Source organism: Rissa tridactyla, chromosome 3 (genome assembly GCF_028500815.1).
Source record: "Rissa tridactyla isolate bRisTri1 chromosome 3, bRisTri1.patW.cur.20221130, whole genome shotgun sequence".
NCBI classification, from domain to species: domain Eukaryota; kingdom Metazoa; phylum Chordata; class Aves; order Charadriiformes; family Laridae; genus Rissa; species Rissa tridactyla.
The window spans coordinates 34,768,508-34,795,199 of NC_071468.1; the positions used below are offsets into that span (position 1 = coordinate 34,768,508).

At 63.2% G+C, this 26,692-nt stretch overlaps 1 protein-coding gene across 4 annotated transcripts; it reads right to left on the minus strand.

Annotated features, from left to right (window-relative positions):
• Positions 1 to 830: 830 nt before the first annotated feature.
• On the minus strand, positions 831 to 20,835 carry LOC128907748 (uncharacterized). 4 transcript variants are annotated; one of them, XM_054196954.1, is made up of 32 exons: positions 20,246 to 20,835; positions 16,959 to 17,066; positions 15,366 to 15,521; positions 14,528 to 14,659; positions 14,221 to 14,412; positions 14,049 to 14,132; positions 13,778 to 13,896; positions 13,503 to 13,617; positions 13,142 to 13,225; positions 12,708 to 12,823; positions 12,383 to 12,527; positions 12,054 to 12,160; positions 11,863 to 11,944; positions 11,350 to 11,481; positions 10,823 to 11,079; positions 10,520 to 10,643; positions 10,155 to 10,349; positions 9,693 to 9,848; positions 8,952 to 9,172; positions 8,477 to 8,654; positions 8,019 to 8,165; positions 7,412 to 7,810; positions 6,950 to 7,069; positions 4,317 to 5,864; positions 3,835 to 3,915; positions 3,514 to 3,600; positions 3,278 to 3,369; positions 2,964 to 3,049; positions 2,324 to 2,390; positions 2,041 to 2,198; positions 1,611 to 1,745; positions 831 to 1,399 (listed from the first exon to the last, which is right to left on the minus strand). In XM_054196954.1, the coding sequence occupies exons 1-32, from the start codon at positions 20,672 to 20,674 to the stop codon at positions 1,164 to 1,166; spliced, it is 6,288 nt and encodes a 2,095-aa protein (XP_054052929.1). In that variant the 5' UTR covers positions 20,675 to 20,835; the 3' UTR covers positions 831 to 1,163. The 4 variants fall into 4 exon arrangements, with proteins under 4 accessions (XP_054052929.1, XP_054052930.1, XP_054052927.1 ...); XM_054196955.1 differs by having other exon boundaries at positions 1,611 to 1,742; positions 13,142 to 13,228; XM_054196952.1 differs by having other exon boundaries at positions 13,142 to 13,228.
• Between the last annotated feature and the right edge of the window lie 5,857 nt (positions 20,836 to 26,692).

A 26,692-nucleotide genomic window follows, 5' to 3' on the forward strand; every position in this document is an offset into this window, starting at 1 on the left:
CACAGAGAACATCCCTCTGCAGGTGACACTGGGGTACCCACCTCCACCTCACTGCCTGTCCCCAGCCCTGGGGACACTGTGGGGAGGGAAGAAGGGGTGGCAGGAGCAGCCCCATGCCCACGTTTCTTCTCTCCCAGCCCTTGCTGCAGAGCTGGGCTGCAGCCAGCACTTCTATTTTAAGCCCGACAGTGCAGATGAGGAGGCGAGGGGTGTGCGTGGCCAAGCCTCAGAGCCTGCTGGGGAGAGGCCCCGCTACCCACGGCCCCGGAAACTTCCCCGTCTCCCCCCCCGGCGCTGGCACACGCTCGGGAACAGTCTCGACCAGCTGCTCTTTCCCCTTCCCAGCACAGGCAGGAACCAGGGCAGCTGAAGCCGGCATAGCCCGGTGAAGTTATTGCAAACTATCTGGGATGCAGGAAGCCCTGGGGGTACGGACACACTCCCCTGGCCCCCTCCATGGCACATAGCATCCGCCTGCCGTGACCTGGGCTGGTGGCCACCCTGCGAGAGAGGAAGGGCGGGCCTGGCAGGGCTGCACGGGCAGGAGAATTTGCTTTGCAGGCAGAGGCTTCCCTGCCGAGCTCCCACAGCAGGGAAAAGGGGCCCAGGTGGTGCCCTGTGGGATGAGCTGGGCTGGGTGCAGGCGCAGAGGAACGACAGGACAAAGCACCCTTGTGAAAGGTACCAGACAGCTCAGGCTTTCCCCCCAAGCAGGAACAAAACCCGCTGCAAGGTCCCCCTTCATCTGAAGGTCTTTCAGCAGGGACCACCTTGCAGAGCCCCTCTCCTCCTGCGCTGGCGGGTGCTGCTGGAAAAAGAAACTCCCAGGCTTAAGCATCTGTTTTTTAATAAAAACATCCACCCCTCCACCCCTGCTTGTGCTGCATGTCAGCAAGACGCCTGGGGAGCCAGCAGCACCCAGGGAGAGCACCCGGCGGGCGGGCAGGAGGGGTGCTCAGCGCCGGGCTGAGGTCTGGGGTGGCAGTGGCTGGGGCACGGTGCAACCCTGGGGCTAGCTGGAGCAGAGCCGCTTGCCACAGCGTCTCGCCCCCGGGGAGGTGGCAAGTGGTGAGCTGGTGCTGGGAGCAGAAACCGGGCCAGGATGGCACCTAAGAGGAGGAAAAAGGGCAGGCTGGGGCTTTTCTTCCCCCCTCAGCTGGGTCTCACTCCTTCTTCCCAAAGAACTTCTTGAAGACGGATTTGTTCTTGGGGCGAGGGGGGGCGGGGGTCTTCTCCCCCAGCGTGTCCCGTGGGCTCCCCGGCCGGGCCACGAAGGAGTGGCAGCGTGCCCGTGGCACAGCCGCCGCTTGCTCCCCGATGTAGAGGGTGACTGAGTAGCTGCTCCCAGCCTCCACCGGCTCCTTGGGCACGGCCACCGGCGTGATCTTCTGGTAGGTGGCTGCAAGAAGGAGCAGTCAGTGGGGAGGGCAGGGTGCCAATGGGTGCTGCCAGTCCCCCAGAGCCCTCCCCGAGTGGGGGACTGCAGCCCAGAGTGCAGGGATGTGGGACAGGGTGGGTGCTGGAGCAGCATCGCACCTGCCCTTGGGTGTCTGTGGGGACAGGGGAAGTAGTGCCACCTCCTGGCGGTGATAGCGAAAACAGAGACGTACCTGAGGTGAAGGAGTAGGACCTCCTCTTGTTGGCCACCAGCCCGAAGTCATCTTCTTGGCAGCTGTTGTCCCACAGCCCAGGGGACCCCCTGGGAGACCACTGCTGCTCCCTGTGCCCGGCCCCATGAGCATCTTCTGAAGCAGAACGGAGACATGTCATAAGGCAAGGCCACCACAGGACACCCCTGTGTCAGCCCCAAAGAGGACAGGGAAACTTGCGTGGTTATCCCTGTATCCCAGGAAGTGACAGAGGTAACTGGTCTTCCCCCGCCCCCATTCCTGGGCAAGGGTCCCTGGGACTCCTGGCCCAGACCCCATTGAGTTCAAGACTGACCAACAGCCACATTCTCATGGTCAGCTCCCTTGCATCTCTCTGGGCTGGGGAGAGGAGACGGGGGACAGCAGGAGCCCAGCCAGGCAGGAAAGTCACCTGCTGCTGCCGCAGCCCCATCGCCTGGGCTGTCCTGGCTGCCCAGAGGCCGCTGCAGCCGGGCGTTTGAGCGGGGTAGCACCACGATCTCCTGGCTCTTGGCGGTAACGACCTGATGATGTCCCTGGAGGTGGGAGCTTCCAGGGCTGGGGACCTTGCTGAAACCGGAAAGTAGCAGAGATTTAGTGAACCAGACTGGCCCACCGATGCCCTGCTGGAGCAGCACACACCGGCAAGAGAGTTGTAACAACGAGACCTGGCTGGCCGGCTGCTGGCTACTCACCCCCTAGCACTGCCGGTGCCCTCAACACGCTGTGCTGCCGCCTGGAAGTAATCCACTTCGGGGAAACCTGAGGGCACAGCAAACATCCTGCTGGGTGCTGGCAGTGCACAGGACCATCCCATGGAGCCAGCCCCAGCTCCAGGTGCCCACACTGCATGGCTGACCCCTCCGACCTCCTGCTGTAGCCCCTGCTCTTTGTCCCGCCAACCACCCTAGGATTTCATGGCGGGGCCTGAGCCCCCTTGGGTATGGGTACAGCAGCGGGAAGACCTCAGTATTACAAATCTCCTTGCCTGAAGGGCAGGCAAGGGGTTTCCAGGCCTCGCAGAAGAGATGGAGGAAGACCAAGGCACAGTTATAATTTTCCCGACACTGGCTTTTTGCTACTGAAGCTGCACTGACGTCAGTTGTGCTATTCCTGATTTATAACTGTGTATGTGGTGTGAAAACAAAGCCTCCAAATCCTGCCTGGCAGAGAACTGCCATTCCCGAGGCAGGTTAGGAGGCTGCATAAATCAGAGACAACACCCTGCTGCTTCTCTTCTGACCTACCCCATGTATCAGAGGGCTTGGCGGGGGCTGCACACCCATAGTAACCACATATAGCTGGGCCCCTGCTCTGCTGGCAAGGGCTGCTCACCTGAGTTTTGCTGCAGCTTGGAGACCCATTCGTTCATGAGGGGCTGGGAGGGGGCCCTCAGGAGGTACTCGGAGCCATCCCGCAGCCTGCGGGGGAGAAAACAAGTCAGCAACAAGACCCAGGTGGGGTGCCCATACCACAGCCCCTGCCAGCCTGGGAAAGAAGGGAAGTGGGTGAGAAAGAAAGAAGGAACCCCTCATCTAAGCACTGGATGGAGGTGGCCCTGGCTAGGGGTGTTGGTGTGTGTCTGTCCCAGCAGGGACAGATTCGGGAGGACTGCGGTTCGTTAGGGTGCCCGGGTTGGGGTGACTCACTGAAGCCTGAAGCAGTTGGTCTTCTTGGTGTACTCAGCATCTGGGGTGCAGACTGCCCCGGAGAGATTCAGGGGAAGGGCCACCACGGAGCTCTGCAGCACAGGGAACAGCAAGACCAACAGTGGGGTTGGCAGGCTCTGCCTTCCCTGGATGTAGGGGTGAGGACAACCTCACTTCCAGGTACCCGCTACCGATGCCAGCCCCCTCCCATTCCCCCCTCCCCTCCCTCAGCGCACCTTGAGACTGTCCCTACGGTCCTGGTAGAAGCACAATGTCTGCCTCATCAGCACAGCGTGGAAAAGGCCCCAGGCCCGGCAGTTGGCCTGTGGGACACAAGCAGGGGACGGCTGTAACACCAGCAGGTTTGGAAGACAGGCGGTCCCCTGCCATTCGAAATGCCCCCCAGTCCTGGTGGGCTCTGCCCTCCCAGCATGGCCAACACCACTCCCATGGTAGCACCATAAGCATCCCTGGCTTTGCTCCCACCCCTAAACCTAGATCCTCCCTCCACCGCATACCAACAGCCCAGCCCTAAAGCTCCATAATCATGCCTGTACCTTCCTCCCTCCTGTCTGCAACACATGCTTCCTTTCCAGCGTCCCCTCCATCATCTGAAACTCCGTTTTACCAGGAGGAACCTGCAAGGAGACAGGGGGTGAGCGAAGCAGCGCGAGGGCCAGCTGTGCCAGCTCAGCCCATGGGCACATGGGGTCCATCTGACCCATCCCCGCTGGGCGATGCCAAAGTGGGAATAGGATAACAGGAGCAAATTTGTGGCCTGGGCTGTTTGTAGGCTTTTGGGGTGAAGTGCTGCCTTGCTAAGGCTGAGGGCTGGTGTGGGGTGCCGGGCTGCAGGGACCCCCAAAGTCAGCACCTAGCTCTTCCCCACCCCCCGCAGCTGGAGCAAAGGGGCAACCTGAGTCAGGGAGTCCCCAAACACAGGTCACATTTGCTGGAGCAGGTAATCCAGCTGCTGCCTGGGGTGACCCCTGACTCCCTACCTGACCCTGAGGGAAAGCCCCCAGCCCACGGCTCTCACCTTGCTGCCCTCTCTCTCCTCTTCCCCATGCCTCCACCGATCCCGGGCACCCGGACTGTCCAATGGGGCTGCAGACACCAGCTCCTCCATGCGGGGGGACGTCCCGTGCCCGCTGGGGCTGCCATTGCCACTGTGCCCCACGCCGGGGCTCTTCTCTCCTGCAGGGCTGTGGAGGAGCCGGGCGGCGGTGGGAAGGGTGAACTTGGCCACCAGCACGTTATTGGCCGCTGAGAGGATGAGGGGCCCACCGGCGGTGGCATCAGGGCTGGGCAGGCTGCCTACCCCGCTCTCTGGCCGGCGGTGGGCACGGCTGCCTGCCCGTGGGCTAGGTGCCTGCTGCTTGCCCGCCCCATCCCAGATGGCCTGCAGCTCCTCCTCCTCTTCTTCAAACTGCCCGTGGGCAGGGTGGCAAACCTCCCCAGTGCCTGGCAAGGGGCTGGGGGGCTGGGGGGACCCCAGTGCCCACTCGAAGACAGAGAGCTGGGTGGGGGCGGCAGGGGAAGTTGGGGACCCCCCAGGCTGGCCGCTGCCAGCTGGCCGCTGTGTGCGGGCAGTGCCAGGGATGGCTCCTGCCCTGCCTGGGATGGCGGTGGGGGACGATGGCCTGAGCTCCAGCCGAGTGCCTCTGTGATGCCTGGCCCTGCTGGCGGCGCTGGGGCTGCCATCCTTGCCCAGCCGGGTGGCCAGCTTTTCCCCCTCCTGGCTGACCCGCTCATGTGGCACGCCGACACGGGATGGCCGGCTCGGCCTGAAGTCCAGGAGGTCTTCAGCGGCGCTGCCGGGATGCTGCGGGCTCCAGGGCTCCTCCCCGGCACGGTGTGCCCTTTGGCGGCTGTAGCTGGGGTTGAAGCTCACTTCCTCGAACCACGTTCCTCGGTCGCCCTTGGGGGATGTCCCCAGCCCCTCGCTGGGTGCCTGGGGAATGCGTCCATCCACATCCACCTCCTCCTGCCATCGAGCCCTGTGTGTGCCTGTGGGCTCCCATGGTCTCAACCTCCTGCCCTGCCTCTGCTCCTGCCCCTCCACCTCCTCCCGCAGTGCCGTGGCCCCTCGGTGGCTCCCCAGGACCGCCACGTCCCGGGGCAGCTCCAGACTGAACACGGAGCCCAGGGACAGATGGGGACACGTGGTTTTTGGGTTGGGTCGGCGGGGGTCCCCGGTGGCTGCCCCGCACTCGGCATCAATGTCCCGCACCAGCGGGTTCCTGACGTAGAGCAGCAGCTCCCCGAGCTGGGGTCCAGTGGCGGCGGCCGCCCCCGGCCCCCCCTTCCTCCGGCCGCATTTCTGAGGCCATGTGTTGCTGGGACCGTGGTGCTCCTCAGGCGCAGGCTGCAGGGAGCTGGAGCCCATGATGCCCTGCAGTGTCAGCAGCCGGGCCTGCTCGGCCCGTGCCCGCTCCCGCCGCTGCAGGCTGTTGAAAAGGGAGCCGGCCCCGGCTTTGGGCAGGGTGTGGGAGGCGGCCGGCGTCCCAATGCTGGATGCCGGAGGGCGGCGGACGGCAGCAGGTGGCCGCTTGGCGTCGGAGGTTTTCCCGGCCCCCACCTGCACCTGGGGACACAGAGCAGGAGAGAGGGGTGATCCCCATGGCCGGGCCCTCCATCACCCCACGTCAACCGCCCCCTCTCCATGCTGCGCCTGGGCAAGCAGGGAGCCGGGGGAGCCGGCAGCCGAAAATGCTCGCCAGCGGCACATGCAGAGCTGGGAGCAGCATGGCTTCACCCCAGCTCCCCGAGGGCTGCTCTCACCTTGGCGGAGGCAGGGCAGAGGCAGGCAGGGGAAACCCTGCCTGTGATGGAGTCGTCCCCCCCGCCGCTGTGGTGCAGTGGGGGCTGGCTGTGCCATAGCGTTCTCCATCAGCACCGCTGTCCTCCAGGTCACCACTTTTGGTGCCTGTCCCTGCCACCCCTGCACGTCCCCAGGCAGCAGAGCACTCGCAATGGCAGGGACTGAGCATGGCCCCTTCCCTTCCCCTTCCCCGCACACACCCTCTCCAGCCCAGCCACAGCCCTTCTGGATTTTTGGGGCCGCAAGGATGAAAGCAAAGGGCTTTGCCTGTACCCCTTAGGCTGGACCGCCAAGCGTCCTGGCAGCCCCCCACCCTGTCTTGACCCCCTCAGGCCTCTCTGGCTCCCTGCCCTCTTCCTTGGGCTGCCCCACGGGGAACCTGGCTATGGCAGCCCTTGGGGCTCCTTGCACACAACCCTTTGTGCCAGGCCTGGAGCAATGAACGAATGGAAGCCCCAGCAAAAAGCTGAGCCCCCAGCCCTGGGGTTACAAGCCATGCACCCCTGAGCATGCCCTCCCAACACGTGCACCCTCACGTGGCCCCATCCGGCTCTTCCCCCTTCAGTTGGCTGCAGGAGGGACAGCTGCAGCCCCCCAGCAATGGCTTGCCTCCCTCGGCCACCAAAACCACTTACTCAGGGAGCCAAACTGTGGCCAGACCCATCCGAGCCCCCTCCTCGCATGCCCCAGCAGCCACACTCTGGAGCCCATGGCACTAGGAGGGTTTCCCCTCTCCCAGGGGACTACCACTGGCCGGGCACGGTGGCACGGCCAGGAGGGTTGGTAGCAGGCGGGTTCACGCCATGCAGCCACTCTGCCCGGCATGCAGCCTCCCCCAGGGATGTTACCTCTTCCACCGGCTGGCGAGGCGGCTTTCTCTTTCGCTTTAAACTACCCCAAGTGTTTCCTAAAAGCCCCTGGCAACGCTTCCAAAAGGTTTTACAGCCTGAGGGTTTAGTGGCAGGGAGCTGAGCGGGGGGAGAAAGAGACAGAGAGAATTGAGGGCAGAGCAGGCGAGGAGCCACAGCAGGAGAGCGCAGGCAAAAGAGGGTGGCAAAAGCTGGTCCTCAGCCCTTGGGCATCGCTCAGCATCGTCACAGCCAAAGGTCCCTCTCCTGAGACTGACACAGACTAAACAGCTCATTTGGAAATGGCCCGGGGGATTGCCAGCATGGGGGCTACCCCACAGCCCTCAAAGCCCCCCAGTCTGCGTAGGAGCTGCCCTGGCTGCACGGGGGTGGCTGGCCCTGGGACCTGCGCTGGGTGCTCACCCACAGTGCTGCCAAAGCCACCTACTGTCCCCCACATACCGTCCGCGGTGCCTCCTCCCCTGGCCACTCGCCGCTGGCCACCGGCTGCACCTTCTTCTTCTCGCCCTTCTTGCCAATGCTGAGGATGAGGTTGACCGTCCCCCCCAGCCCGCTGGGGCCCCGTGGTGGCAGCAGCAGCGTGGAGGTCTCAGCAGGATCCCAGACAACAGCCTCCTCAGGGGGTTCCATGCTGCAGGGTGTTGAGCTGCTGGGCTCCCCCCAGCTCCGTTCTGCTCCCAATGGGGCATCCGAGAGGGGTGATGCTGGTGGGGAGATGGCCATTCCCGTCGGCATCTGTGGCTCTGATCCTTGCACGAGCTTGGGGAGGGAGCAGGGCATGAACGCTGCTGGGCTGCGGACGCTCTCCAGCTGGGACTGAGCACACAAGGCACGCTGATCCTGGAGAGCGAGGCAAGAGAGGGAACGTGGAGGAAGGGCTGCCGGGGCCAGGCACTTTCTCAGGACAGTCTTCCCTTTGCTTTGCCCGTCGTGCCCATACCCCAGACAAGCCTGGGGCACATGCCTCCCCTTCTGCACCACCTGCTCCATCCAGTGCCCCTGCTAACCCTCAGCCTCGAGGCCGGTCTCAGCATGGTTGGGTACTCACTTGGCCGGTGAGGGATGCGCCTGAGGGGCTCTCTGGGTCCTTTCTGTCCTCCTGCTTGCTCCCCACGTCCCGCTGGTGCCTCTGTGCTCGCCAGCGCACCAGCACCCAGCCCAGCATGCTCTGCAGCTCCTCCAAGCGTTCCTTTATCTGAGGGGAGGAGAGATGCTGGGCAACCCACGAGGACACCCAGCCCAGGGACACTGGCCCTACCAGATCACCTCACTATGGAGCAGTTCAGGGGGCTTTGGGGAGTGGGACAGGGTCAGTGGTGTCACCTCAGGACTCAGCATGCATTGCTGGGTGGCACCCCTTCCTGCTCTGAGCAGCCCCAGAGATGCATGGCCGGCCCTGTACCACTTGCAGGGGCTCTGTGCCCACACCTCCCTCTTTCCACTAGTGACTGTCCCTGGAGGATTTCAGGGGGTGCAAATACGGCTCCCCCCTTTCCTCGCCCTTACCATTGCACTCAGGTAATGCTCCTCAGACACCAGCTGCTGCCCCGCTGCCGCCAGTTCCTCAAACTCCTTGAGCTTCCCTTCGATCCTCCTCTCCAGCTCCTCACATGGAATTTCCGGGAGGCCGTGGCCACTCGGGCTTTCGGAGAAGATCTGAGCCCGCGTGTCCTCCGTCCAGGAGCTGTGGGCATGTAAAAGAGGGGCTCAGGAACGACCTGGCCCCTCCTCAGCCCTGCCACAGGGGAGCCATTCCCACGCGCAGGGGTGGCTGGAAGCAGCTCGCTGGGGTAGCAACAAATCTGGTGGGGCAGGGTGAGATGCACAGCCCATTGTTCCAGGCTCCCTGTGGTCCTGCCCACCTGCAGCTCCAGCACTGCCCACGTACTCACCAGCAGCCCACGCTCTGGCAATGCTGCGCTCTCACCAGCTTCCCCCCAACCAACCGCAGAGTCAACCCCGATGGCTCATCGCCACTTACATCATGGCTAAGTAATCCTTGAAGAAGTTCCGCAGCCGGCCAGCCTGCTGTACGCGGGCCCGGGTCTCCCGCAGCAGCTCCCGCAGCTCTGACCAGGCCCGCAGTGTCCCCTCCACCTCCCGGCTAACGGGGCACATCCTAGCGGGGCAGAGCTCTTGCAAGTGGGCAGCCGCCCTCTCCAGCTCCTCCAGCTGCCCCTGCAGGGTCTCCGACACCGCACGCTGAAAGTGGAAAAGGTTCAGGGTGCATCCAACCCCTCTGCGCCCAGGCTGGATTCCCCTGCATCCCAGGATGCAGGGATGGGGGGGAGGATGTAGGGATGGAGAGGAGGATGCAGGGGTGGAAGGGAGGATGCTGGCACAGGGGCTGCAGAGAGGGAGCAGAGCCACCCTTGGAGGGGAGGACAGGCAGAGCCGAGGGCTGCCTGGTTTCCCGGCTCTGCCCATGTGAGTCACCTCCCTGCCGGTAGCGGGAAGATGAGTGAGGTGCTGGCAGCCGGGCGCTGGCACACGGGAGCTGATGCAAGCTCTCTCCCTTTGCCTGGCCCGTGCTGGTGGAGAGGAGCGGAGCGGGGCAGGGCTCAGCTCTGCTGGAAAATTCCACCCCGGCCCGTGACACCTTGCCAAGGCTTACGGCACCTGGGCCCCCAGGGACCAGCAGCACCTCCCCAGCAGGGCCCCAGCCAGCCAGGACACCTCCCCACCACGGGCATGGCCAGCCACGGTGCTCCCCAAGTCTCACCTCCATCTCCTGCTGCTGGCTCAGCAAGTCCTGCAGCCCCTGGAGGTCCTTCTCGCTCTTCACTGCAGTGAAGCCGCTCTCTGCTTGGGCTGTGTCTCGAGCCAGTGCCTGTGCTCTGCATCGAAGGGCCTCCAGGCACGGGGACACCTCTGCCACCTGGATAGGCAGGGGGAAGAAGAGAGATGAGCCCTGGCATGGGACCCCTGTGCCATCACTCACCGTGCAGCCCCAGCCCACCCCAGCCTGGGGACACCCTGCCATGCGTCTGCAAAAGGGCAGGGAGCACCAGCCCTGGGAGGGATGGGGATACCAGCCTCGCACAGCGCAGTCCCCATGTATCCCAATGCCCTTGTGTCCCACTGGGACCAGCTGAGGCACATGCCCTCTCCCAACTAGCTGGCTTGTCCAGCTGTAAGTGGACCACCCAGCTGCATCCCCAGACCCTCCGTCTCCATCCCCTACCAGCCGCTCCAGGCTTTCTGTCTCTGCCGCCACCTCCATGACTCGCTCCCGCTCCTTTGCTGCATCATTCAGCATCTCCACAGCCTCCTGCAGCTCTCCCAAGGGTTGGCTCATGTCCTCGCTGCTTGGTGGCTGCCCAGCCTTGACTGAGAGCAGGGGAAAAGGCCCCTGAGAGCCACAACACCCGCTCCCTGGCTGGAGCCAACAGAAAGACCAGGCATGAGAGAGATGAAGAGTGACCCCCCTGGGTAGCTGGGCTGGTGGGGGGCACGCATGGAGTCCCCTTGCCAGCCACAGACCAACCCTTGGGCCTGTCCCAGGTGCAGTACAATCAATCCTGAGGGACGCCTGGCCCCGCTGCTCACCGCTGCAGGTTCCTGCCGGCTCCGCGCCTCCTCCTCTTGCAGGTCCTGTAGGAACTCAGACAGCACCAGGGAATCACGCAGGTCTGCCGCCCGGCGCCGCAGGGCTGCCTGCACACGTGCCAACCTGCAGGGAAAGGTGCCTGTCACGGGTGCCAGTGCCCTCTTCACCTTCTTGGGGCGAGTATCCTCCTCCCTGCACCTCCCTGGGGCGACCATCCTCCTCCCCACAACTCCTCTGGGCAAGCACCCTCCTGCCTGCCCTTCCCAGGGACCAGAAAGGAGGGACCTGCCCCTGGGACTCACTTCTCCTCTACCATCTCCACCTTCCTCTGCATCTTCCTCGCCCCCTCGTGCTTGTCGGGCGACTCACTCGCCGCCTCCTCCCGCAGAGCCTGGAGCTTGAGGCCGCACAGCAGGAGCTGCCTCTCCAGCTGGCCTGTCTCCTCCAGGTCCTGGCGCAGCTCTGCCGGGCTTCTCATGGTGGCTGGCTCCGAGAGTGACCCCGCCACAGCTTGAAGCCACCGTTCGGCCCGGTCCAGCTCCCCCACCAGCCTCAGTGCCTGTAGGGAAAGCGGGGAGCCCATCAGCCTAGCTCTGAGCTACCCAGGGGAGGCAGGAGCCACCCTGCCACCCCACTTCAGGTACCCTGGGCACTAGCAGCTCGGGTGGCACAGTTGGAGCAGTGCACAAGCTGTGATGCCAGCTGGTGATGTTGGTGCCAACACTGCAGATCCCATCCCTGCAGGCACTGGCCTCGCTTGACGATCCCCAGCAAGCTGCTTGTGATGGGGCCATGCCCCTGCGCCCACCCCAGCCCATCCGCCACGTACCTTATCGATTTCCTGCAGCACGGCGCCGTTCTCCTGGTGTTTCCTCTGCAGGTCCTCCCATAGCTCCCCCAGCTCCCGCAGCATGACCTCCACCTGCGGGCTCCCCGGGTGCCCCGCCGGCACCGGCTCCTCCTGGGCGCAGGGAGAAGGGTTAGGATGGACGCCTGTCTGGTGTGTCCCCCCCAACTCCACACCCAAGGGTGCTCACCAGGAGCACAGCCCCGGGGCTGGAGCTGGGGTTCAGGAGCTCCCGCTGCATCTGTGCTGCTTCTACATCCCCGAATGGACATGGGGGGATGCCGGGACACACATTCTCCATGTGCGGGGACATGGTCTTGCCGGGGAGCAGGGAGACGTGGTGCGTTAGTGCCCACACCAGGGACAGGTGTGCGTGCAAAAGCGTGCATGCCCACAAGCAGCAGGAAGGGGTCAGGGAAGGATGTTTTTCCACCCCAACACTGGCTCCCCTGGCTGGGCTGGGAGCAAAGTAGGTGACTCTTGGGGAAACATTACCACGTTCACTGTCTGGCAGATGTCCTGCACCTGGCCCTCCAGCTGCTGCGTCCCCCACTCAGCCTCTGCCTCTCTCCTCCTCCTGCAGAGAGGTGGAGAGTCAGGGCAGCTTGCCCCTTGCACAGGGGACTGCCATCCCCATCCCCTCCAGCTCCATCCTGCTCCCTGCAGCCACTTCCACAAGACAGTACCTTTTGATGTCCCCTCCATGAGGGGGCTGCCCCATTGCTGGAGAGCCAGGGCTGCTCTCCTCCCCTCTTGTATGCTCCGCCGTCTTCCCTGGCACATCCTTTGGCACCTACGACACAAGGGCTCCCGTTCCTTCTTTGCCAGCCCAAAGTGTGCACCACTTTACCCCAGGACCCCAGCACTCATCGCCTCCCATAAGTGGTGGGGCCAGGTCACAGGCATACTCAGCTTGGGCTTTGCCCAACACTCGAACCCCTTTTCCACAAGCTTCCCATCCTCCCATGGCAGAGGTGCTGGAGATGCCCAAAGGAAGGCAGACACCCGTGCTCACCGTGCTCCCAGGGCCTCTTGTCCGTTTGTCTCCTGCTTCCTTCCCCATGGCCCCACGGCTGCTATCATCTCCTCGGGGCTCAGTGGTCGGAGCCATGGCTTCACCCCTCGGGGAATTGCTCACCAGCAACGGAGCCTTCTCTGTCCTGGGAAAGGGGTGCAAGGGAGGCCCAGGGGAGCAGAGGATGGAGAAAAGAGAGTCCTTAAGTGGAGCTGGTGGCCCAAAGAGCCTGCCAGGGCTAACCCAGGTCTTTCCCCAAGCCTCTGGCTCCATCACTGGGGGGTCAGGGTTGGGACCCTGGGTCTCCTGCCAGGCTGTGCCCTACCTCAGCGCCTGCTGGAGCTGCGCCCAGCTCTCCTTGACATCTCGGTGCTTGGGGGTGACTTGGGCTGCCAGGCTGGGCTGCAGACTGAGGAGCTGGGACACGGTCACGTCCAGCATCTGGAGGAGAGAGAAGCCGGGGAGCAATGACAGGGCTGGCGAGGGATGAGCCACTGCAGCCATGGTGCGAGTGTGTGATGGCAACCCACCACCAGCCCTGCGGGAGCAGGGGAAGTGGTGAGAACCAAGCCTGGTTTCCTGCTGCCCCTAAGGCAGCTCCCCGATCCATCACATGGTCCCGGCCACCCCACACAGCCATGGGGTGCCCTCTGAGCCCCCAGCCCTGCTGGTGCCAGCGCTGACCTGGGAAGGCACACATCCGCACTCCGTCGGGATGCTCCCCAGGGCTTAGAAGACGAGGCAGAGCCTTGCACTTACCATCACCTGGCTGGCTATGTCCCTGACATCCCGATCCCGGCACGGCTCACCCTCCCCTGGCTTCCCCACACCGCAGATGCTCCTCTGCTGTAAGAAGAAGCTGCAGTCAGCGGCGGGAGGAGGACAGGGACCTGCCCTCAGCTCCAGCAGAAAGGGACACTGCAAAGCTGAGCTTGCTGCTCTGGCTCCCCTTCTTACATCAGGCTCCGTCCCTCAGCTCTCTCCCCAAGCCCCAGGCTGAGGGTGCTGGGACCACAGGAGCCCCCATTGCAGGGGACGAGAGCAAGGTGCTGCCTGCCCAGTTTCACTCTGGCCATGCAACAGCCACGCAGCAGGCTGAGCCTGGTTCCAGTGCTGGTACCTTGGCATGGATGGCCCCAAGCAAGGCATCTGCTTGCTGGAGGCAGGCGGCCACCTCCAGGGCCAGCTGCAGTGCCTCATGGTGCTCCTTCAGGGTCCCCTGCAGCCGCAGCCACCTGTGTGGGTGGAAGGGGAGAGGTGAAGGGCAGCCCCCGCTCCTCTGAGGAGCTGTGCAGAGCTGGGGCGAGTGGGGGGCAGGCAGGAGGTTCAGGGGTCCTGCTTCAGAGCCCGTCAGGTCCCTGTTGCCCCTGCTCAGCCCGTATGTCCTCCACTCACGTTTTGTTGAGGTGCTTGCGCCGAGCTGAGATGCTCCTGCTCTCACTTTTGCCTTGTTTCTCCAGCTTCTGGGCCAGGCTGTTCAGCTCCTCGTGCAAACTCTGGAACTGCTGCTCCTCCTGGCCCCAGCAGAGAGAGACATCATCATTCTGTGATCCCCTGGCCATCCCCTGGCATCCCTCCTGCCCCCCTCTCAGGGACCTGCACCATGCCCCAGCCTCGTGGGGTTCGGGGTGCCCAGCACGCCGGTGGTCCCCCAGCAGCTTCTCACCTGCTTCAAGTCAAGGATGCGTCGGGTGAGCTGGATCTTGTCCGGGCTTTCCTGCAGGAGGGCTGCCAGGGAGGGCTTCTCCTCCTGGGCCAGGAGAGGATGTGAGAAGGCAGGGGGATAGTTAAGCTGTCCCCCTTCCTGGACCATGCTCCCCGCTCCCCATGCCCCACACCTTGTGCCTGATCCATGCCTCCAGCCGCTCAGCTTTCCTGTTGAAGTCCTGCAGGCTCCGCAGCCCCCCCAGGGCTTTGCTCTGGCTGGCAGCCGTCTGCTTCAAGAGCTGCCACTGGTCCCGCAGGGCCAGCAGCTGCCTCCGCACCCCCTCGGCACTGGGGCTTGCCCGCCATATCAGCTGCTCGCCCATCTGTGGGGACAAAGGACCCACTCAGCATCAGGGGCTCCCAGGGACCGTCCACTGCAGAGAGCCCGGGGCTGCAGGTGCTGTGGGGAATGGGAGCCTTGCCGCTGCCTGGCCTCACCTGGTTGAGCTTTATCAGGGTGTTCTCGAAATCCTTCATGTCCCGCTGCAGGGTCTGAGCCACCTCCTCCCAGTCCTGAAGGTCGCAGCCGTCCTTCATGTCCCGCAGCTTGCCTCGCACCCAGCCCTCCGCCTGCAACGTGGGAAGAGCCACATGGCCGGAATCCCGAGGACGCGGCTTTGGGGACGCAAGCCCAAATCCCCGCTCAAAGCTGCGACAGGGACTGGAGGGCACCCTTTTGGCTGACAACCCGTTTGCTCCCAGAGCCAACAGGCCAGCGAAGGGGCTCAGGACAGCATTGGTGGCGATGGAGGTGGGAAGGTGAGCAGCATCTCACTCCTTTCCAGCATCTGCCCCAACCCAGCAGGAGAAGCCGGGGCCCCACCGGGCAGGCCAGACTGGGGGTGTCTGCATGGGGCATCCCTGCATGAAGCATCCCCTCACCCTGCTCCCCAGTTCAAGCACCCATGCGCAATCCCCAGCATGGTGTGGAAGCTCCCGTGCCCCCCCTGCGCCATCCTGGTTCCCACGCCACTGGGGAGGGAGAGGGGCTGGGAGGAGGAGGAGGAGGAGGATGAGGGACGGGAGGAGCGTGCGCACATGGGCAGGAAGCAGGGCCCTGGTGCGGCTGACCCCCTCTCCCCGGGGCCGACAGCCAGGGAGAGGCGGCCAAACATGATCTCATGCCACAACCACGGCTTCGCTCGGGGCTGGGAGTTCAGCCCTCCCCGCCACGCACCCCACCCCACAGCTCACATGAAAGGCTGACGGCCCCGTCCCCACCCCCACCCCCGGCTCCCCATGCAGCCCCTTGGGCAGGGACCCCGTCTGGCCTCACCTGCAGCATCTCCCGGTTGAACTGGGCTACCAGGGGGCTCGGGTCGAGGAGGGGGGCCATTCCCGCGCCGTTTCGCCCACTGCATCTCAGTGCCACCACGGGCTCCTTGCCCTTGGGGCTCTCTTTCCGGGGTGATGATGCCGGGGGACCTGCCAGCTGGGGTGGGCAGGGATGGGGGGGATCAGTGTGCTGCCCCAGGGAGCCTTCCCCACTGCCTCCCCAGAGCATTTCAGAAGCCAAAGTAAACAAGGTCAGCTAGCCTCGTCCCCAAGCCCCCTCCTTCACTGACATATTCGGGGTGCTCTCTCAGCACCCTGAGACACAGCTCCCCTCTAGAGAGGCCACACTGGGGGATTTTGCGGCCTTGGCAGGGGGCTGCCAGGCTGCCCCTCAGCCCTGGGTCACTCCAGGCTGGTGGGCTGGCACCCAGCACCCAGGCTGGACTCTACACCCGCTTCAGAGGGGGACGCCATGCTTGCTGCCCCTAGAGCCTGAAGCTGCACATCCCTGTGAAGAGCATTCGTGTCTGTGGCATCATCTATTTGGTGTCACCCCAGAGGAAGGGATAGGATGGGGGTACATGGGGCAGGTGCCCGACGAGCTCAGCCCACCGCTCCTTCAGGGGTGCCCGGAGACCCCCATCCCAAGCGAGCGGCGGTGGCTGGGAGGTGGGGGCAGGAAGCGCAGCATCTCCGCTGGGGCTCAGCCTCGCTGGCGGCTGGCGCTGACGAAACTCTCTGTCAGGGCTCCAGCTCTGCCGGGGGTGACAGCGAAGGTCAGCCAGGGAAAGTGCTGGCCCCCCTCCAAGCTCAGCCCCGGGCCCAGCTGCACGCAACCCAGGGGACAGCACAGCCACCCGGGCACTCGCTTCCCACCCTGCTGCCCGGGGATGGGGGCCTCACCACACACTAACCGGTGGCAAACCGGAACCTGAGCATCTTCAAGAGAAACCTGAAGGCACAGGGCTCACTGCCTCCTCTCACCAGGCAGAAATTGCTCCCGGGGCTGGGCCGGAGCAGCTCTTCCTCCCCGAGGGACCTTGTTGCGAGCGGCCCCATGGGGTCCCAGCCGCCCCCAAGCCCACCAGGGCGCAGTCTCCCGGGAGCCTGTGGAGCAGCAGGGTTCAGGCAACTGTTTTGGGCTCTCTAAGCACTCTGGCATGTGCTGCCCCGCTGACGGCATGGGAGTCACTTTTCAAAGTCTTTCTGACTAACCACAAGAACTAGAGAAATCCTCTGGCCTTTTTTTTCTTTTTTTTCCCCCTCTTCTTTTTTTTTTTTTTTTTTTTTTTTTAAAATAGCAACACATATTCTCAGGCCCTCCTGCGACTCTGGGATCTTCAGTTTCTTGCCATGGCCAGAGCTGGAGGAGCCCATAATCCGTCTCCCTTGGAAGTGATAAAACCTCTGGGTGCTGGCATGGGGGCTGTCCCCTCACCCTGTCATGCCCAGCTTGTCCCTTCACTCATTTAAAGCGGCGAGGCTCCATCCAAACCTGTGCCTGGGCAGACCACCCGCGTCCACCCTCACTTGCTCAGCCCCAAGCTGTGCCCCTGGGTCAGACCCTCTAAATGGGGAGGGCAGGGGGACGTACCACATAGAAGGGGGAACCTCTGTCCACCGGAGAGCAGAAACCACTGGCCCGGGGACTCCTGGCCTCCTGCTGCTCATTCTCCACATCCACGTCCTTCCTGAGGAAGACCTAGAGACGGGAAGGCGCAGCCATGAGCCTGGAAGTGCTCAACTGTCCCAGCAGTCGAGGGGATGGAGGAGCACGCATCCGTCTCCCCCTGCCCTGGACCAGAGGAGGCTGCCAGCAGCACTCAGACACCACTTGGCAAGGCTCTTGCCCACCCCTCCTTACACATCCAGGCCAAGATACTCCAGGCAGCATCTGCAGCTCCTGCCATGCATTCGGCAAATGGCAAGAGCTCTAAGCTTGCTTTGCTCAGCACCTTCTCCACTTTTGCTCCCCCCCCACCCCACCCTTTTTTCTCTTGAATTGACTCCAAAACGAGCAGAAACCCATTCAGTGGTCACCACTGGCCCCTGGTCATCTAAGGATACTCAGGGTCAGCCCCCCCGCCCATCTCTAGGACAGTAGGGCAGAGGCACGAGGGTACAGGAGAACATTAACTCCACCGGCACAAACCCGAATCCTCCCAGCTGCTGATCCCTGATGTCCGCCTGTCTGAGAGGCAAGAGTTAAGGGGGTGGCTGATTCGGCAGGGAAGGGCTCCCATGGGACAGGGGTGCATGAGGGTGGGAGCAGGAGAGGTAGGAGGAAGGAAGTCCAGGAGCCACTGCCAGGCACAGAGAGGAGGTCCAGGATGAACTCCGTGTTACCTTATCCTTAACAGAGACCAGGCCCGGGAGGAGAGGTGCGTGGGATTGCTTGGATCATGCACAAGGGCCGTTATTCTCATCCTTTAGGATGTATCTTTTCTCAGGCTGTTGGATACAGCAGGCCGATTTAGGGATCTATTTAGGGATCTCCTTCCACTCCCTCCCTGGGGCCACCTTGCTGTCTCTGTAACAGCCATCCAAGCCTGCACAGGGCAGCACAGGGTGGTGGGCAACACGTGCTGCCCTGACACCTCCTCCCTGGTCTCCTCTGGGGCTGCAGCAAATGGGGTTGTTGAATCAGCCATAGCCAGATCCAGCCCAGCACTGCTCGGACCACTCCAGCATCCAAAGGGGAGACAATCCAGGCAAAGCAGAACTCCCTGCCTGCACAGAAAGTGCCTTCCTACCTTCTCCATGTGACTGAAGAAGAGTCCCAACATGGATGACATCCCCCAGCGCTACAGCTGCTGCCACCAGAATGACTCAGGGCCCCATGAGCAGCCCAACAACCCTATAACCCCTGGGAGACCAGCACCACTGGACCTTTCCAGGGGGCTGCGGAGCCTGGCTGGTGGCCGCAGAGGACAGACCACGGCACCACGCCACAGCATCCCATCCCGAGGAGGAAGAGCAGGCAGGGAGCAAGGCTGAGTCATGGCCCGGCAGGCACAGCGAGAGCTCAGCGCGTCTGGCAGGAAGGAGGGTGCCAGAAGGAGAAGGCACCCCCCTTCACAACTGCAGAGCTGAGAGGTTTGGATGCCCGTTTAGGGAATGGCAGGGAGCTAAATGTGAAGTGCTTACAAGGCATAAGACTCTAGGAAGCCCCTCTTCTAGGCAGCAGCGTCCCACACCAGCTGCAGCCCGTGATTCCGCCCCCCTCCAGGGCTCAGCCATGGGAGACATGCCTGCAGGTGACACGGGAGCTTTATTTAAAGTCCCCGTCTCACGATCCGTCAGCCGCAGGAAAACAGGGCTGCCGGCACAAGGATGACTTCATCCTTCCCGCAGAGCTGCTCCACTGGGACTGCCCCTCCTCCCCGGTCCCTCTGGCCGGAGCTGGGTCCTTGCTCCAACAAAACAACAAACTCTTGCAGCAACCGAAGGCTGGGAGAGGAGCTGTGCCTTCCTTGGCATCTGTTAGGTGCTGTGCTAACCACTCCCCAGCAGGACCCTGGCCTTCATGACATGAGCAAAGCCAGGTGTGAAATGAGTGCAGCGGCCTCAGCTGCCTCCTCTGTGAATGCTTCTTTCCCTCATTAAAAGCAAAATTAACATGGCACATGTGCTTGCTACATTTCTGTATAAGAGTAGGTGCCAGTGACTTCTCATGAGCAAGACGAGTAGGGCCAGACTCTCCCGGGCTGCACTGTGCTTATCCCAGAACAGTCCCCCGTTCTTACAGGGCAGGAGAGAAGGGCAGAGACAAGGGCCGTGGGGGAATGCTTGGGAAAGCCCTAATGTGCCCTGCATGGGGGACAGCATTCCCTTCTCTCTGCCGGCTGCCGTCCCGCCTAACACACGCCTTTCCCTGCGCCCTGGCTCTCCCTCTCAAAGCTCCATCTTGCAGCCTGCCCCCCCTTCCAGCTCCACCCCCCCAAACCGGACAAGCAGGAGGGGCCGATCCTGGCAGCCTCCCGAGAGTCCCGCACCACACCACCACGCTGAGCACGTGTCCCTACCTTATATGAAAGAGGGAAGCCCTCATGCCGATGCCCCTTGGGCTGCGCAGACTCCAGCCGCCCAGCGAGGAGCTGCCTGCATGCCGCAGGAAGCGGCAGCTCTTGCGAGGCCGTGCCTGGCCTTTATTGGCAATGAAGACGAGGATTTTGGCAGTGGGCTGTGCAGCTCTCCCTAGAGCTATCCCGCCGGGAAACCAGCTGTTGCGGGTCAGGGTTAAATCCCAAGGAGTTCCTGCCTGCTCTTGCCAGCGATGGCTAAGTCTCCGAGCTGCCTTCTGCCCCATTGCAGCCACACAGGGGGTCTCCTGGGCTCCGGCACTGACAGATTCGGATCTCTGTGCCTGCTAGCACTCACACTTGGAGGGTGGGGTTCCAGGAGCCCTGGGTCCTGCTCCTAGCCTTGTCCTGGCTCTGCCTGGCTGTGTGGCCCTTCATGAGTCACTTCCCTTCTCCCAGCCTCGGTTTCCCCTCCGGCATGCATGAGAGCAAGTTCCCAGCTCCCCCGCACACAACTCCATCTTCATGGGCATCCCTAGAGCTGAGCCCTCCACAGCTGGGGCTCTAGGGCAGAGCTTTTCTGATTCATCTTAGCCCTAGGGAAAGCTTGTCTCCAGCTCGCCTGCAAAGATCTCCAGCCTGAGGGTACCAAAAAGTACAGGGTGGGGGGGAAGCAGGAGGAAAAGAAACTACCCCAGGAGCCCTGTAGCAAGTGCTGCCTGGAGGGCTTGGGGACAAGGCAGCAGGGATCCCCTGCCGGGGTGCAGCCTCCCCGGGACCTACCCAGCCCCTGGCAGCCAGGAAGGGGGAACTACACGCAAGCGGGGAGAGCAGGGCACAGGGTACGGGGAGCGCTTACCTTGAACTGAGCTTTCCCTGTCCTGCTGTTGTTGTTATTGTGGTTCCTCTCGCCGCCGGTCCGGGCAGGGTCCCCGGGTCCCCCCGCATCTCCCGGGCCAGCCTCCCCGTGCCAGTTGGACAGCGTGATCTTCTTAATGGAGCGGGCTAGGGAGTTGCGGTTCAGCCGCTCGTCGTCGGTCCCCCCATCCTCGCCGGGGCTGGGGCTGCGGGGCTGGCTCTCGGGGGCGGCGGGGCTGGCCCGGGCTTGGGCCAGGTAGAGGGAGATGCGCTCGTTGAGGCTGCGGCGGAGGCCGCGGTGGTTGTCCAGAGCGGAGGCGAGTGCGATGCCGGGGCAGGCGTCCCCGGGGAAGTCGGCGGCGCACTTGGGCAGCGAGAGCTTGGTGCTGATGGTGAAGGGCTGCACCTTCCTCGCCGTGCTGCCCGACATCCTCGCCCTCCCCGCCGCCGCCGGGCAGGGGGACAGCCGAGGCACCGTGGGGCGAAACGGCGGCGCGGGTCCCCCGCTGCCCGGCAGCGCCGGTGATGGAGACCGCCCGGGCGGCGCCGGCTCCTTCCCCGGGGCGGGCGGCGGCGGGGCCGGCCCTTGCCGCGGGGGCGCTCAGCGGGGCGGCCCGGCGGCGGGGGGCAGCGGGGCGGGGGGCGGCCCGGCTCCCATGGCCGGAGCGGCAAGGCGCGGACGGAGGGACGGACGGGCGGGACGGACGAACCCTCCGCCCCCGCCGGGGCGCGTCCCCTCCCCTGCCCGGGTCCCTCCTCCCGCGGCGGGCGGAGGGGAGGCGGGGGGTGAGGCTCCGCGCCCTGCCGTTCCCCGGCGGGCTTCAGTCGTCCACCTTCTTGCGCAGGTTGAGGAGGCAGAGCAGGCAGGTGAGCAGGGCCTGGCGGCTCTCCCGGGAGCGCAGCCGGCGGCCCAGGCGGCGGAGAGGCGGCAGGAGGCGCTTGCGGGCCAGCGGCAGCAGGCGGGCGAGAAGGGCGCGCAGCAGCGGGGCGGCCAGCGGCGGGGCGGGCATGCTGGCCCCCCGAGCCTGCGGGCGCACCGTCAGCTCCCCCGCGAGGTGCCCAGCAGCTCTGAGGAACCTTCGCACCCGAGAGGGATGCGGCAGCCCCGAGCGGGGGTCTCGGGGGTTCTGCACCTCTCTGGGAGCGGGGGCTGCTTGGGGGAGAAGCGCTGGAGGGGACCGCTCTCCTCCCCACCTCTTCCCCTGGTCCCTCTTACCCTCCTTGGGATCCTTCCTGCTCAGCCCTTTCTCCCAGAGGAGCCTGTGCTGCTCAGCTCCCCCCACGTGGACCTGCCACCAGCCCAAATGGCAGGAACAGCTCCAGAGCATGGGACAACAACAAAAAAACCCCCACCAGCTGTCCATTTAAATGCCCCCCTCCTCCCAGGCCAGACACATGCTCCCTGTAAACGATACTGCTCCTCAGCCCAGGACCCCATTTGTCCGGGCGGCAGTGCTGGGGGAAGAAGGGGGGCGAGGGAGGAACATCTGCCCACCACAGAAATGTACGCTGTCAGGACGGGGTTCTGTTTCACTACAAGGCTTCGCTGAAGCCCCTAAGCAAGCAGCCGGCTCCAAAATATGCTTGCCTGTCATTCTCTGCCAGCGCCAGCAATTGCCACCCTTCTCCCACAGACCAGGCGGACCGCCAAGGAGAGCAAGCAAGGGATGTCCCAGGGCACAGACCAAGGAGCAGACAGGGCACTCCAGTGGGAAAGAGCTGTGATCGGGGCTCCAGAGCAGCTGGTAACCAGCGTCCCAGGCTTTCCAGCTGTGCTCCCAAGCTGAGCCTGCCTGGGGCAAGCAGCCAGGCTCCCGCAGGCCAGGGGAGCACAAGCTAGCCAGGGTGAGGGTGCAGGCAGGAAGGTCCGTGCCTTGCATCTGTGCCCTTCCGCTTCCCTCCTGCGCCTAACCTTTGTTTTGTTCCTGGTGGCTGTCTGGCTTCATTTCCTTCCCTTGTTGTTCCCTTCAAAAGCCCTGCCAAGGCCCTACTCTTGGCTCCCACATAAGCAGAATTTAGGAGAATGAGCAGACACGAGGGACTGAAAGCTACTGCTCCGTCTCCCAGCCTGCCTGATGCAAGCTGTCCCTTGCCCAGCGAGTCCCATCCAAGGGCGATTAGTTCAGCCAGGGTGACCTTTCCCAGCCCCACAGATTCCTCTCAGGGAGCCAGCCCTGGATGAGGAAAACGGGCTGGCCGTGCCTCAGCACAGAGACACCATGTGCCGAAACCAGAAACAGCTCCCCAAACGGCTCAGCTCCAGGCCCGGGAGCTACAAGGACCGGGGCTGACGTCAGCCCCTTGGGACTGGCCTCCCGGAGCCTCCCGGGCTCCAGGTCTGCCTCGGTCAGAGGGTTCCGGCACAGGCACACTGCTCCACTGCGTGCTGCCAAGCATGCCAGCGGTGTAACAGGGAGTGGGAAGAGCCCGGGTGAAGGAAGCAGGAGCCAAAGCCTTGCTGCAGCTGTGTCAGGATTTACCCTTCCCTGGGAGGGTGCTTCTCCCCTTTTATCAGGGAGGCAGCAGGTGTGGTGCTTGTTGCCTGCTTTTGTGACTCCTGGGTTTGCTGTGCTGCGACTGAGCCCGGGTGAGTCGCTGCCACGCTTCGTGCCTCGATTTCCCCAGCTGTACGGCCCCAGGGGGAACATCCCCTCCCTCTGCAGAGGGCCCTTGCAGCATCCTGCCCCTGAGCAGGCTGGGGACCACTGGGATGAAAAGTGCAGTGCCGTTGGTCAGCGGTAGTGACCACAGTGGAACACAGGGAGGAACGGAGATCTTATTCCCCAGGGAGCCTTACCTATTCCTAGGAGAAGCTGTGCCTGAGCTGGGGGAGCCGCCCATCCTTCCATGCCTGCTGGGGGAATCCTGTCCTTCGGTCCCAAAGGGAAAGGGAGGTGCCGGCTAGGTGCAGAGGTGTTACAGCAGAGGTGTTGCAGCACTTTCCTGGGGGCATTGCATCTGAGCGTTAAGTGGCAGAGATACACAAGGTGGGGGTGGAAAATCCCTTGGGAACAAAGAGGCTTCAGTGTGCAGCCTCTGCAGAAACCTGCACCCTCCCAGGGAGGGAGGGCGGGCAGGAGGGGTTACCCTGCCGTGAAAGCCAGACGCTTGCAACATCCCAGCACTGGGCGGAAAGTGAGGCAGGGCTTGTTTGCCAAGCTCTCAGGACTCGTCAAGGGGCAGATTTTTGTCTCTCCCAAAAATGCAGGGATGTTGCCGAGCTGCTTTCCCCGTCCGGAAGGTCAGGGGCTTTAGCCTCCTTTCGCAGTTGGGCAAAAAGCACAGCCCAGGGAGGTGAAGGGACTTAACCCTGCTCCTCTGGTGAGTCAGGCACAGAGCTGGGGAGAGAATGCAACCTCAAAAAAAAAATGAAATTCCACCAGTATCTACTTCCAAACACAAGATTTAGGACACCGGAGTCCTGTGCTCTCGTGTAAAGCCTTGCTGTAACCTTTTTGATCCACAGATGAATTTGTGCTCTTGCAGTCACTGTTCTATCTCTCAACCCTTTTTCTTGTCTATCCTCCATCCCTCTTCACCAAGGGGCTCAAAATCTCTCACCAAGTGGCTAGCTTCTTTTTTGCCAGGTACATATCAAGGCTGCTTCCTTTCAGGGGTCCATTTTCTTTATCATACCGATTGTACAACAAAGTATCCCCTATTTAATTGCCAGGGAGGGCTGGGATCCACTTTCTGAGCCCAAACAGGGACTATTTACTCCTCCGTAGCACTTATTTCTCTCAGGTGGTCAGTTGGCAGCTGGACATCAGCCAACAAGGAGCAGAAGACGCCCCTGGGTGGCACAAGGCAGGCATGGGTTCCTGGGAACCCTGCGGATGGAGCAGCACTGGTGATGGGAAAGAGGGCTGGAAACAGCCCAGTTGCAGGATTTCTCCTCAGGATGGTGGCAGGACTGTGCAGAGATGTCATCTTGTCTTCTCCTCCCTGCCAAACCAAAGCCCTGGGGATTCAGCTTGCCCAAAGCCCAACACCTTCCTTCTTGCTGCTGATCCCACAGCCCACATGTCCTCTGGGCAGATCCCAGGGCTGGAGCCAGCCAGTTCCTCCTCCTTCTCTGGGAGAGGATGACCCTCTGTGAGGCCACCTCGGAGGAGGCATGGTTGGAGGGTCAGGGGTGTGGGACACGCCAGCTTTTGGGCAGGATGTGGCTGTGCTTTCTCCTGGTGTGACCCTGCCTGGTCGCTGCTGCCTGTCGGTGGAGGGGATGCCGCCTGAGCATCCCTGTGTCCTGTTGCCCAACAGGCAAAGCCATCATGGGCTTTGGAAGTGGGCCAGATCCCTGGCCTTTGCCCCATGAACGACCTGCCGGCACCCAGCCTGCTCCAAGGACAGCATCATCTCTGCTTTGCGGGAGGGCAAGACCATCGTGCCACCTCAAGAGGCAGGCGCAGGGGACAGAGCAACCATCAGCACCTGCCAATGCTTGAAGTGGCTGTTGCGTGGTTAAGGCTCCAGAGGATTTAGCAGGGAGCAGGGATGCTGGGAGAAAGAGCATGGCCCTCGGGCATCTCTTCACAAGGTGTGCAAGATTTGCATAGCACTGGGAGCTAACAGAAATGGGGGAAGATGAGAGGCGCCCAAGAGTCCTTTGTTTGAGGAGACCTCACCCTTCTGGCAGGGACCCGAGAGGGTGTGGGTGGTGGGGACACCAGTGGCACCCAAGCACCCGGCCCCATGCAGGAGGAACGCGGGCCACTCCTGCTGGGGAGGGATGCGAATGCTATAAATAGTTGGATTAACGCACCACGGCCAGGCCTTGGAAAGCCCCAGCCCGTGCACATTCCCTGTTGCTGGCGCTGAGACGGCAGCTGTTGAGAAAGGCCGAATCCAGCAGCTGCTGCCCGGTGCTACTGGCCCCCTCCCCATGCCCCCAGCCCTCCTGCTCCCCTCGTGGGGTGGCCGAGCCCGTGGCATCCCTTGGCATGAGGGAAGTGCCAGCTCTGCGCTGGTGTTGGCGCTGCTCCCCGGGATGGCGGTGGCTGCAGGATGCTCCCGCTGCCTGGCTGCTAGTGCCGGAGGGGTGAGGAGGATGGGGAGGGGGGGAACACCACCGAGCTGTGAGGCCATGCTGGTGGCAGCTGCTGCCCACGCACATGTCCTTGGCTGCGGCGTTCCCCAGCCCTGGCTGGGGATGCTGGGCTGGGCCATGGCCCCCCGCCCGCCGTCTCTGCTCGCACAAAGGCCCGTTGTGCCCACGGGACTGACATTCCTGCGGCCACGGGCCCGGAGCAGAGTTAAGCACAGCAGAGGGGGAGACGAGGCCGGAGCCCGGCTGCCAGGGCAGCTGGTGGGGCCAGGTGGGAACGGGCTGCAGTCCTGCCCCCCCGTCCCATGCCTGGAGGATGGACATGAGCAGCTGGTGGGAGAGGGGAGACCCCCAGGATGGGCAGGCGGCTGTGGGCTGCGGGAGACAGGGACACAGGGCCCAGGGTGTGGGAGGAGATGCTGGGGAGCAGGAGCAGTGGTGCTGTGCACCCATAGAATCATTTAGGTTGGAAAAGACCTTTAAGATCGTGGAGTCCCACTGTAAACCTAACACTGACAAGTCCACCACTGAACCATGTCCCTCAGCGCCACGCCTACACCTCTTTTAAATATCTCCAGGAGTGGTGACTCCACCACTTCCCTGGGCAGCCTGTTCCAGTGCTTGGTAACCCTTTCTGTGAAGAAATTTTTCCTAATGTCCAATCTAATCCTCCCCCGGTGCAGCTCCTGTGACTTGATATCTCTCTACATCTTAAAGCCGTAATCCTGTGGTCCCATGCATACAGATGGGTGCTGCCTGCCCACTTTGTGCACTCCCACCCAATGCAAACCCGTGGGATCGGTGTGGGAAAGGGGGGAGCGGGCTGGCTGGTGCCCATCGCAAGACAAACCCAAAGCTACGAGCAGTGTCGGCCACATCTGTCCCCTCTTGCTCCTCACCTCACACCAGCATTTAAGGACCCTGCTGGGCCTCCTCCTTGTCCCCTTTGCAATGAGGGGAACGAGCCAGGCTACTCTTTGTGGCATTTAGCTGGCAGCTGGGGACCCCCCACCTGCTGGCCCCCGGCCGATACTGGCCTGCCAGCTGCTGGGGCCAGCGAAGGAAGGGATCTGCCAGCTGGCACCCGGAGGGAGGGAGGGAAGGGGCTTCTATAAGGCTGTGCCGGGGGCACCTGTCATCCCAAAGCCAGGGCATCACCGTGCCCTACAATTGGGCCTGTGTGTGTGTGATGAGGTCCTGCAGCTGGGACAGTGATGACAGCTCTGCATGCTTGCCCCTCTATCCCCTCCCCACCTGAGCCCTTGTTTCCCAGGGCCTTCTGGGTTGCACGGAGGAGCAGGGACCCCGGGCTGGCAAGCCCCAAGGTACCCCCACCCCATGGGGGGAAGCTCAGCTCACAGGTAGCCAAGAGCCAAGTGCAAGTAGCCCATCTCCATCCAG

Bases quoted from the DNA above. Each gene is read 5' to 3' on its own strand.
- LOC128907748 (XM_054196952.1), bottom strand. From the start codon at position 20,674: ATGTCGGGCAGCACGGCGAGGAAGGTGCAGCCCTTCACCATCAGCACC. The intron at 14,660-15,365 runs GTGAGGCCAGAC...CCCACGTTGCAG, and splicing joins TCAACCGGGAGATGCTGCAG to GCGGAGGGCTGGGTGCGAGG. The intron at 8,166-8,476 runs GTAAGGGCGAGG...TCCTCCCCTCAG, and splicing joins AGCATTACCTGAGTGCAATG to ATAAAGGAACGCTTGGAGGA.